Consider the following 10278-nt stretch of genomic DNA (forward strand, 5'->3'; position numbering starts at 1 on the left):
CTGCTCTGGATGAGCAGGGACCAATCTCAGATGTGTCCCAGATGGCTTCTCACCAGCTTTTAAGACCCCAGACAGTACTCAACTGAAATAGGAGGCGGAACATTGCCTTTGTAGCTATACGGTGCCCATTGACCTTGGTGTCCCCCTGTGAGGTTTCTAGGGTGGGTCATACCTCGGTTCTGGGCTTCGCAGGAGAAAGAATGCACCCCAAACTTGGTTTGTCATCCAAGCGGGTTTTTATAAATGACGGGAGAAGTGTCAGGTTATCCAGCCTCAAAAGAGTACACGCTACTTCAGGGACGCGTGCCCAAATGCAAACAAACCCCGCTGGGGTTCACCACTGAACATGGGCAACCTGGTGGGACTGTGGGCCCACATGTGGGGACCTGAGGCCAGAGACCAAGGCATGGCCCGGCGGGCGCAGGAGCAGGGTAAAAGAGGAGAGAATCCTCTCCCATTGACAGGGAGCGGGGGTCAAGGAGAGTAAGTGAGAGAAGAGGCAGTGGGCCCTGAATAGGCCCAAAGCAGGTGCTGAAGGGGCGGCCCAGGCAGCGCATGGGTGCCTCCTACCTCCATTTGCTACTGACCAGGGGTGGAGTAAAAAGAGACGGGCCGTCCCACTGTCGGGATATTTCAAGCGGCTGCCTGATAGATGGTATTGGTCGACCCCATTGGCTGAAAAAAGCCCACCTGGGTGGGGTCATGAGCCTGGGCCTAATTTGGGCTGCCCAGGTGTAACGCCCACCTGGTTAGGGAGCGGGTGGGGGGGTGGTCTGAATTGGAGCGTGCCCAGTTACAGTTTTCATGGGTGGCTAATGCTCGCCTGATTTTCCTTCGCACCCCCCCTGTAGGGGACCTTGTGCAGGCCTGGGAGGGACAACCCCCTCCATCCCTGTCCTAGCTGCCTAATAGCCTGAGTCTGTGCCCAAAGTTGCCAAGCCAGGTGACTCATTCGGTCACACTGTGTGGCTTTCGCTAAGTATCCCGAACTTTGCCGCTGCCCCTGCCCGGGATGCTCTACCAGGTCCTGGGATATGTACAGCTCCTGCGAATGCATCTCCCAGAGCAAGGGCAGCAGTGTCCCCCTGGCCTCGGTCATCCTGCGCTGCCCTCCCTCTGACTCACATTGCCTTCCCGGTCCCCTTGGTTCATGCCAATAGCTGTCTTCTCTCTACTGATTGATTTGCCCTTCCAGCCCGGTACCCAGCTAAGAACGTTGCTTCTCCACCCCGCTCGCCCAAAGAGCATTTCTTTCTGTATGTAAACCTCCTCTTGATTTATGTTGATCTCCCTTTTATGATGAGCTTATTTCACTCTGGGTAAACTCCGGCGACCCAGCGATCACACATTGAGATGCTAACCTGAAGGTTGGCAGTTCGAAACCTTCGGCCCCTGGCTGGGGAGAAAGACTGGGCTTTCTACTCCCCTAGGGAGTTGCAGTCTCAGAAACGCACAGGGGCATTTCTGCCTTGTCCTCTAGGGTCGCTGTGAGTTGGCAGGGACTCCGTGGCAGTTTTGTTTCCTAATGCCCCCCACCCCAAGCAGCCCTGGGGGCATCGTGGATTACGTGTTGGCTTGCTAACCACAAAGTCAGCAGTTCAGAACCGCCAGCTGCTCTGAAGGCCAAAGGGGAAGCTGTTTGCTCTGATAAAGATTAATAGCCTCAGACACCCACAGGGGCGGTTCCACTCTGTCCTACAGGGTCCCTGGTGGGTCAGAATCCACTCGATGGATGGTCGTGACGTTGGTTGGTTGTGGTCACCCAAGTTAACCTCTACCCATCTGTAGCCGATTGCTTCTCCTGCCCTTCCTTTGAAGGAGTCGTTGAAAATGGTTGATTCTTTTTTTTTTTTTTTGGTTCCTTGGAATTTTAAACATTAAAATTTTTACTTTTTAATTAAAACATTTTTAAAGTGATAAAGCAAAACCAAATGAAACAAAAAGCCAGATCAGTGTCTGCACGGGTGTGGCCTGGATTAGATCCGAGGATCAAGAAGGAGTTTGTAGAGAAAATGGGTGGACTATGGACAATCCAGCCTCTAATGAACAAGCCACATGCCAGTGCCAATGTCTAAGAGGCTAATAGTACGGGGAGGAGCCTTGAGGGCACCTGGGCTGTGTAGTGGGCTGTGATCCACAAGGTCAGCAGTTTAGAACCACCAGCGGCTCTGCTGGAGAAAGTGAGGCTGTCTGTTCCTGTAAAGAATTAGTCTCAGAAACCCCCCGGGGCAGTTCTACCCTGTCCTATAGGAATCACGCTGGCTCAGCTTCGATTCAATGGTAGTGAGCTTGGTTTTGTTGTTAATTTTAAGGAAAGCAGCCATGGTAGGTTACACATTGGGCTGCTAACCTCAAGGTCTGCGGTTCTAAACCACCAGCCACTCCTTGGGAGAAAGATCAGGTTTTGTACTCCCGTAAAGAATTAGAGTCTCAGAAACCCAAAGGGGCAGTTGTAATCTATCCTGTAAATTCACTATGAGCTGGAATTTATTCGATAGCATGATTTTTTAAAATGCCTTCCAGGTTTATCTGTACTATGGGATGTTGGCAGGTCCTTTAATTTTCTTTAATGTTGTGTAGTGTACCAATGAGGAGTTCTGGTGGCATGTGGTTACGCGTTGGGGTACTAACTGTAAGGCCAGCAGTTCAAAACCACCAGCTGCTCCAAGGGACAAAATTGGCGCTTTCTGTTCTCCTAAGGATTGACACTCTTGGAATGCCACAGGGGCAGTTCTTCTCTGTCCTGCAGGGTCACTGTGAGTCAGAACGGACTCAATGACAGGGGGAGCTTTTTGAGGGGGAGCTGGTTGTAAGCACTTACCCCTGGGCAGAGTCTAAGTTCCCCCCAGAGTCTGTAACACAGGTGTGGCCAGGAGTCAGAATCAACTCATAACAACTTGTGGGGAAGGGGTGGGGAGGGCATTCCCCACTGTGTAGTGTTCTCACACAGGAGACAATGTCACAACACAGCAGAGAATGTGACAATACTACAGGGGACAGTGTGAGCACACAGGAGACAGTGTCACAATACAGGAGAGTGTGTGACCACACAGGAAGGAGTGTAGCAATAGAGGAGACAGTGTAACAATACAGGGGACAGTGTAACAATACTACAGGAGTGAGTGTGAACACACAGGAGACAGTGTAACCATATACCAGACAGTGTGACAGTGTCACAATACAGGAGACACTAGCAATACAGGAAACTCACCACCCAGGAAACACTGTAACAATACTACAGGAGAGAGTGTGGCCCCACAGCAGAGTGTAACCTGACGTTTCTATGCGCTGTGAAACCCAGAGGTTACTAAGCGTGGTTGCTGTTGTGAAGTTCTTTTGAATTGTGGTTTGGAATCCACGTGTTTAAAATGAGGTGGACAAGGGGCACCTGGTGACAAGGTGAGGGGTGGGCAGGTGGCGGACAGGCTCCGCCAGGTGAATGGCGCTCCCGAGATCCAGGTAGATCGGAAGCCGAGGCAAGGTGGGTGGGTCGGGGCTCCAAAGTGTCTGCTTGGTGTGTTGCTGGAGCTGTCAGGGAGGTGGGGACCGCGGGGTCAAAGGAAGATCTCCAAAGGATGAGACTGGATCCCGTTTGGGCACCCACGAGGGGACCCCGTGGGCCCCGGTTGCCGATAGTTGGTGTCCACGTGACCCTCACACGCGGCGCGCCTACCGCGAGCAGGTAAGAAAGGCTGGATCGGACGCGACTCCGCGTGTAGGTGGCTGGATTTTTGGAAGGCGTGAGCCCGGCCTCCTTTCCTTCTGAGGTGCCTGTCAGTGGACTCGAACCACAGACCTTTTGGCTCAGAGTCAAGCACGTGACCCCTTTACAGCATGGGGGTGCTTGGTGGGTGGGTGGGTGCTGCAACTTACAAAACCAGCCTGTTAACCCTGCCTGGAAAGTCCTGCCCCTGACCCCTCTCCTCTTCCCAAACTTAACCAAACCGAGGATGCTCTAGTCACGTGAGTCGTCTGGACTCTCGCGGGAGTTCCAACAGCCGGGGCTATCAGGGTAGTGCCTTTCAGACACAGGTAGCCAGGCTATCTTCAGGGGCATCGCTGGCTGGCTTCCCATGCCCACCTAGGCACGCCTGTGTGTTGGCACCGCCTGGTTTGAGCACCGAGGCCATTGTGCTGCCCGGCTCAGCTGGGGGCGGGCAGGGCTTCCACCTGGTCCAGGTAAAGAGGAGGCGATTGTTTGGGCACGATGGCAGCTGGAGGCAATCTTGAAAGAACGTCCATGAGAAGGTGGATAAGAACCACGGCCTTCCGGGTTCTCCCTGCTGGCCCGCTGGAGTGGGACTGCTTCACAGGACTTTCAAGGCTGGGCGACCTTTGAGAAGCAGATGTCCTGGGCTGCGGTCGGGTCACCTCTCTGGGCGGGTCAGAAGCGGCGACCTTCCTGCCTAGCCCTGCGTACTTTATTTTATTAACTGCATTCCACTGACCTGCACTCTGTAAGTGTGGCATTTTAATTTTATTATTATTTTATTACTTTTACAAAAAATCATTTTCCCAGAAGCCTGTGCACACGCCCTGCTTCGGTCACTTGTTGGGTCAGCACACAACGGTCTAGGTTTGTGCGTCACGTTGTTGTCCACCCTGCAGGCCGCAGTGCAACAATGGGTCGCTTTTCCGTCTTCATCCTGTGTTGTCAAGGAGCCCTGGTGGTGTAGTGGGTTATGCCTTGCACTGCTAACCGCAAGGTCAGCAGTTTGAAACCACTAGCCGCTCAGAGGGAGAAAGATGAGGCTTTCTACCCCCGTAGAGGGTTACAGTCTTGGAAACCCATGGTTCGACCCTGCCCTATAGGATCGCTGGTTCAGAATTGGCTCCATGGCAGTGTGTTTGGGTTTTTGGAGGATAAACAAGGAGCCCAGGGTCACCAGATCGGGCTGCCATCCACCCACATGGTCGGCAGTTCAAAACCACCAACCGGTTCCTAGGGAGAAAGACTGGACTTTCTACTCCTGTCAACAGTTTCAGTCTGGGAAATCCACAGGGGTCACTATGAGTCAGCAGGGACTCATGGCCGTGAGTGGGGTGCGGCGTTGGGCTGCTAATTACAGGGTCTACTCCCATGAAGAGTAAGTCTTGGAGACCCACATGGACAGGTCTACGTTGTCCTATAGGATCTATGATTCAGAATCAACTCGACGGCAGTGAGTTCTGAATTTTACTCTTTTGGAGGAAGAGGAAAAGAGCCTGTAGTGACATGCTGTGGATTAAACCCTGGGCTAACCCACGAGGTTGGTGGTTCGAACCTGCGAAGAACGATGGGACAGGTCTACGCTGCCCTCTAGGGTCCCCTCTGGGTCAGAATTCCCCCAATGGCTCCGGCTTGGTCTGGTTTGAGGTAGGAGTCAACCAGCCGTACCCCAATCAAAGAGGGCCGCGTCTGTGTCGCTGTCCAGGGTCCTGACGCCACCCTTTCCTAGGGAACCTTTTGAGAGCCCGGATTACAGGTGCTGTCGGCTGCTAGCTTTGATTGGGGCACGACGGTTGGCGCCCTCTAAGCTCAGACAAGTTCCCTGCCCCCGGGTCCATTCCGACTCACAGTGGCCCTGTCAGACAGACCGGCGCTGCCCTGCAGACAGTCTCACCTGTCTCCTGCTGGGGCACCTGGTGGGCATCAACCTGGTGGTCGCCAGTGGACATGTAGCCCAGTGATGCTTCCAGGGCGCCGGGTTTGAGGGGAATTTTACAGGCCGCAGACCTGGTGGCTAGGCACCATATGGAGAGCCTTGGTGTCGGATCATCGGGGAACCGCTCTGCACCCCGCGAGGCTCCCCAGTTAGGCCTCACCCTGCCCGGGGTGACCGACTACCCACGGGGCCCCGCCTCTCGGGGCGTGCGCGCGCGCGCGGGGACGTGCTGTGTGCGCTCAGGCCCTTGACGCTGGTGTAAAGTGACCGTCCTGCACCGCTGGCGGTGGCTGCGCTCGGCCTCAGCGGGCTGCGAGTGGACGGTGGCCATGCTGCTCTTCACACTCGCTGGCCTTTTGGCTTTCGACTTCTCCTTGCTGGACAGCTGCACCCTGTGCCTCCGGACTGCCCGTCGCCTCGGCCCCCCGCCGCCCGTCTCCCCCAGCTCCCTGCGGGAGCAGCACTCCCAGGAGACCTGCCTGGGATGCTCACCAGCCGGGCCCGAAGAAACAGAGGCGAATCCGACCCCAGGCCCCACCACCGGGGAGGCGGGCTAGCAGGCTGCGGAGAGGAGGGTGGCCCTTAGTCCTTGCCTGGAGCCCAGTGGACATGTGGGCGATGGACATGATGCCATCCTGTTGCTGCCACGGTTGGGGGGCCGAGGGTGCACCCAAGCCGGCCCTGCGGCCAGGAAGCCAGAGCTCGACGCCAGGCTGCAATCCCTGATCAAGGTTATTTATTTATTGTTTGTTTGTTTTGCCGCCGGCGGAATCAGAGACAAGGACGCAGGCAGGATCACGCGAAACCAGAATTCCTTCCGGAGAGCAAATCCGTACAGAACAGTCGTGTGGGAGGCGGGGAGGGAAAGGGAGAACCAGGGGGAGGGGGGGTGTCATAGAAGGGAGGGGAAGTTGGGGACATGGGGACAGACAGCCCTGTCCGGATCTGCTAAGCCACCCCAACCAGCTCCCAGTCCCTCCCCCACCCCACCCCACTGAGAGATTGATCAATAAATAAAATAATAAATTAATCAATAAATAAAATAGAAACAGCTCCCCCGCCCCCAGTTCCCCCTAGACCACCCACCCCCCCTTGGGCATGGCCCCTTGAGCCCCATCCCTGCAGGGCAAGGCCGGAATTTTTGAGTCTCCCCCCCCCCACTTACTCCTTGGGCCCTATTTACAGATTCACAGTTGGGGGCAGGGAAGGGGGGTGGAGGGGGGTCCCCCTCCCTCCCCAGCCCCCTGGGGTCAGGGCAAAGGGGCCCCGTTGGTGGCCAGGAGCTTCTTGTCCTTGGGAGGGCCTCTGCGGGGAGAGCCGCTGAGCTCTGGATCTGGACGGCCCGGCGGGGGCTGCAGGCTTCGGGGCGAGGTGCCCGCAGGCCGGGTCTGGGCACCGTTCTTCTCGTCTGTGAGGGAGGAAGGGGTTTCAGGGAGGCCCTGGGGTCACAGAGCCCCAGGTTGAGGTTCCCAGTATGGAGGAGGTGGGGGAGGGTCCCCTTACGAGTTGAGCTCATTATCTCCAAAGCTGTGACTCTAAAGAACTTATTAATTAATCCTCTCAAAGCTTAGGTTTCCATTATAGGGCTTGAAAAGTCAGGAGCCCTCGGCGATGGGGACACACCTTAGCAACAGGACCTGGCTTCCCTACAACAGAACGGGCTTACAACCCAAGCCCTCTCCAGCCCTTGCAGCTTCGAAAACAGGCCCGTGTGCGATTTGGAGCACACCTCACTTCTTAGGAAGCCTTAGAAACTCTGGTTCCCATACTATTTGATACAGGACAGCTCGCTTGGGCAACAAACAAGGATCAGCCCTGGCTACTAGGGGGCATTCCTGGCCAGTTTCTTGGGGTCTCAGGGCCGTCCTAGGGAGGCCAGACAAGTTCTCCCTTTTGGAGCTCCCAAAGTGAGACCACTCACTACTGGGGCCTGTGGTGGTCACACTGGTCACCATCTGGAGATTTCTCCAGGTCCTGAAACATTTTTCCAGTAACCCGGCCGCATGAAAGGATTGCCAGGGGCCTCTTGGCACTTACAGGACAGAGTCTGGGGTCCCCCATTTCCTTATAAGGGGAATGAAGGTAGATAAGGGTGCCTACTGGCCAAGCTCTTAAATGAGTTTCTGACCTTTAACGGGGGTCCCCGGTTTCCAGGATCAGCTTTCCTTAGGAAAAGTTCAAGGGGGAACGGGGGAGCTAACACGTTTACTGGTTGTCCTTGGCAACCACACCAGAGAAGGGTAACAGACGTTTCACCCCACTGCTGAGTCCTTGATTCGACTCATAGCGATCCCCTGGGACAAGGGTTGAACTGCCCCACCCAGTCTCCCAGTGGTCGCTCTTTGTGGGAGCGGCTGGTTGGTTTGAACTGCTAACCTTGTGGTTAGCAGCCCAACTACCAATCTCCTGGGCCACCAGGGTCCTTGTCTTACTCCTAGGTGTCCTGAAAAGAACCTTTCCTAAGAAAAGGTCAGGCAGGGCCAGAAGGAGGAAGGCTGTAGAACATGCCGGTCAGAGGGAGGCAGTGGTGCTGGGCTTTGAAGGTGGAGGGAGAGACTAGGAGCCTAGGCATGCGAGTGTCCTCTAGAAGCTGGACAAGCCCAGGGTCTGGATTCACTTCTGCATATCTCTTTGTCTGTACCCCTCTGGATGTCATAAAAAGTGACCGGTGTAAGGACAGTCTGGCTCACTGCGAATCTGAGTCACTTAGGCAAAATAATAATCATAAACCCATGGGGGGTGGGGGACAGAGCGAGGTGGCGGGTGGCTGGGCCTGAGAATGAGTGGCATCCTGGGAGCAGCTCAGGATGGGGAAGAGGGAGTGGGATGCTGAGGTGCTGGGTCCAGTTCCACACTCCGGGGGCTGGATCCTGGAGAACAGGGACCACAGCGTAAGCAGTGAGGGTGGAGGTGACTGGTGGTGCCCCCCTTGGTATAAGGAGCCACCAGGTCTCTGGAAGGGTGTCTGCTTAAGGCCCCTTCAACCCAAACCCAACCCTCTCCTCTCCAGTCCACTCTGGTTCATAGAACGGCCCCCAAGGTCTCCGAGGCCAGAAATCTTTACTGAAGGAGGCTGCATGGAGGGGCACTACGCCATTGGTCCTGGCCCCCCGCCTGTGGGACAGGAGAGGGGAATGCTGCCTACAGCCACGGCCACCCACCTGCCAGGGCCTGCACCGAGGGCTGGTCGTGCGTGCTGAGCAGCTGTGCCTGGATGGTCTCTACCACGCGCTTAAACCGCCGGCTGGGACCTGCAGGGAGACAGAGTGTCCGGGGGTGGCACTCAGTCCTTCTAAGAAATACACACACACACACCACCCAGTGTGGGGTCCCACTGTTCCTCCTCTGTTGGGAAGCGACCCTGTGACAGGACCTTGTAGAACTGCCCCTGGGCATTTCTGAAACTGTCACTGTTTACCGGAGAAGGAAGCCCAGTCTTTCTCCGGAAGAGGACCTGGTGAATTTGAACTGCTGTCTTTGTGGATCACAGCCCAATGCGGAACCACGATCGCACCAGGACTCCCTTAGTAAAACTGCCCCTACCAGGTTTCCAAGTCTGTCTGCCTTCCACAGATCAGCTGGTGGTTTTGAACTGCTGACCTCAGGGTTAGCAGCCCAAGGTGTAACTACTGCACCACTAGGGCTGTTTTCTGCTTCACAGGGACCTGATCTTGGGTTTGGAGGCTGCAAATCTTCGCAGGAGGAGATAGACTCATCTTTCTCAGCGCAGCAGGTGGAATCCACTACACCACCAGTAAGGGGAGGTGCGGAAATCCAAGGGACAAGGGTCCTGCCTTGAATTCAGATGTCGACCCTCCTCACGGTGAGAAAATAAACGTCTGTTTCTGAAAACCGTCTCCTTGGGATGCTTCTTCTGTAGCATCAATCGACAACTAAGGCCCTGCCTCTTGCTGGGCGGGAGGGGAGACTCACCGGAGATGAGCGTAAAGGTGACGGAGTAGATGCCACCACCACCACCACCGTCCCTGCGTGGGGAGGGCTCTGGGCCTTCGGAGGAGCTGATGTCCACCTGGAAGCGGACGGGCTTCTGGAAGACGGAGGGGCCACCGCTGGCCTTGTATTCAGCCCTGAAGCTGGTCTGTGACAGCACACTGTGACTCAGGCTGGGGATCTGAAGGTGGCAGGGCACGAGGACTGGGTCAGTCCGGTGACCTGCCTGCCCACCATGCCCCTCCCTCACCGCCACCCAGGGAACTACAATTCCCAGCAACCACTGGGGGGTGAGCAGTAAGAGGCAGCCCCACTGCCTGCTGGGACTTGTAGTTTTCTCCACTGGAACTGGACTAGCCAAGAAATGACAGTACATCTAGTACCAACCCAAGCTTCAGGTCTCCTCCACTCTGATTCCAACTCAGCCCCACGGGAGGAGTGGCACACTCCCTGGGACTTTCCATGGCCCTGATCCTTGGAAGTAGGTCACCAGGCTTTGCTTCCTAAGTGCCTCAGTGGACTCCAATGTCCAGCCTTTTGGCCAACACTAACGGTTTGTGTCACTGGTGGCATTAGGTGCTATCAAGTCTGTTCCGACTCATGGTGGCTCCAGGGACAGCAGAGAGCCCTCAAGGGTGTCATCTTTACAGGGACAGGCTGCTAGGTCCTTCTCTCAAGGAGC

General features: G+C 55.8%; 2 protein-coding genes across 2 annotated transcripts in view; one reads left to right on the forward strand and one right to left on the reverse strand.

The window, feature by feature from the left end:
- Nucleotides 1-6202, forward strand: part of TMEM150B (transmembrane protein 150B) — a 14309-nt gene extending 8107 nt beyond the window's left edge. Inside the window, exon 6 of the mRNA XM_004715703.1 lies at nt 5910-6202. Within this exon, the coding sequence (XP_004715760.1) occupies nt 5910-6202 (293 nt within the window). The remainder of the gene's footprint in view (nt 1-5909) is intronic.
- A 554-nt stretch (nt 6203-6756) lies between these two features.
- Nucleotides 6757-10278, reverse strand: part of BRSK1 (BR serine/threonine kinase 1) — a 30011-nt gene continuing 26489 nt past the window's right edge. Inside the window, exons 12-14 of the mRNA XM_045292383.1 lie at nt 9579-9777; nt 8807-8896; nt 6757-7053 (exon numbers count right to left, since the gene is read on the reverse strand). Of these exons, the coding sequence (XP_045148318.1) occupies nt 6896-7053; nt 8807-8896; nt 9579-9777 (447 nt within the window). The 3' untranslated portion in view covers nt 6757-6895. The remainder of the gene's footprint in view (nt 7054-8806; nt 8897-9578; nt 9778-10278) is intronic.

The sequence above is a fragment of the Echinops telfairi genome, unplaced genomic scaffold (genome assembly GCF_000313985.2).
Source record: "Echinops telfairi isolate 266 unplaced genomic scaffold, ASM31398v2 ScPeMD7_655;HRSCAF=1070, whole genome shotgun sequence".
NCBI classification, from domain to species: domain Eukaryota; kingdom Metazoa; phylum Chordata; class Mammalia; order Afrosoricida; family Tenrecidae; genus Echinops; species Echinops telfairi.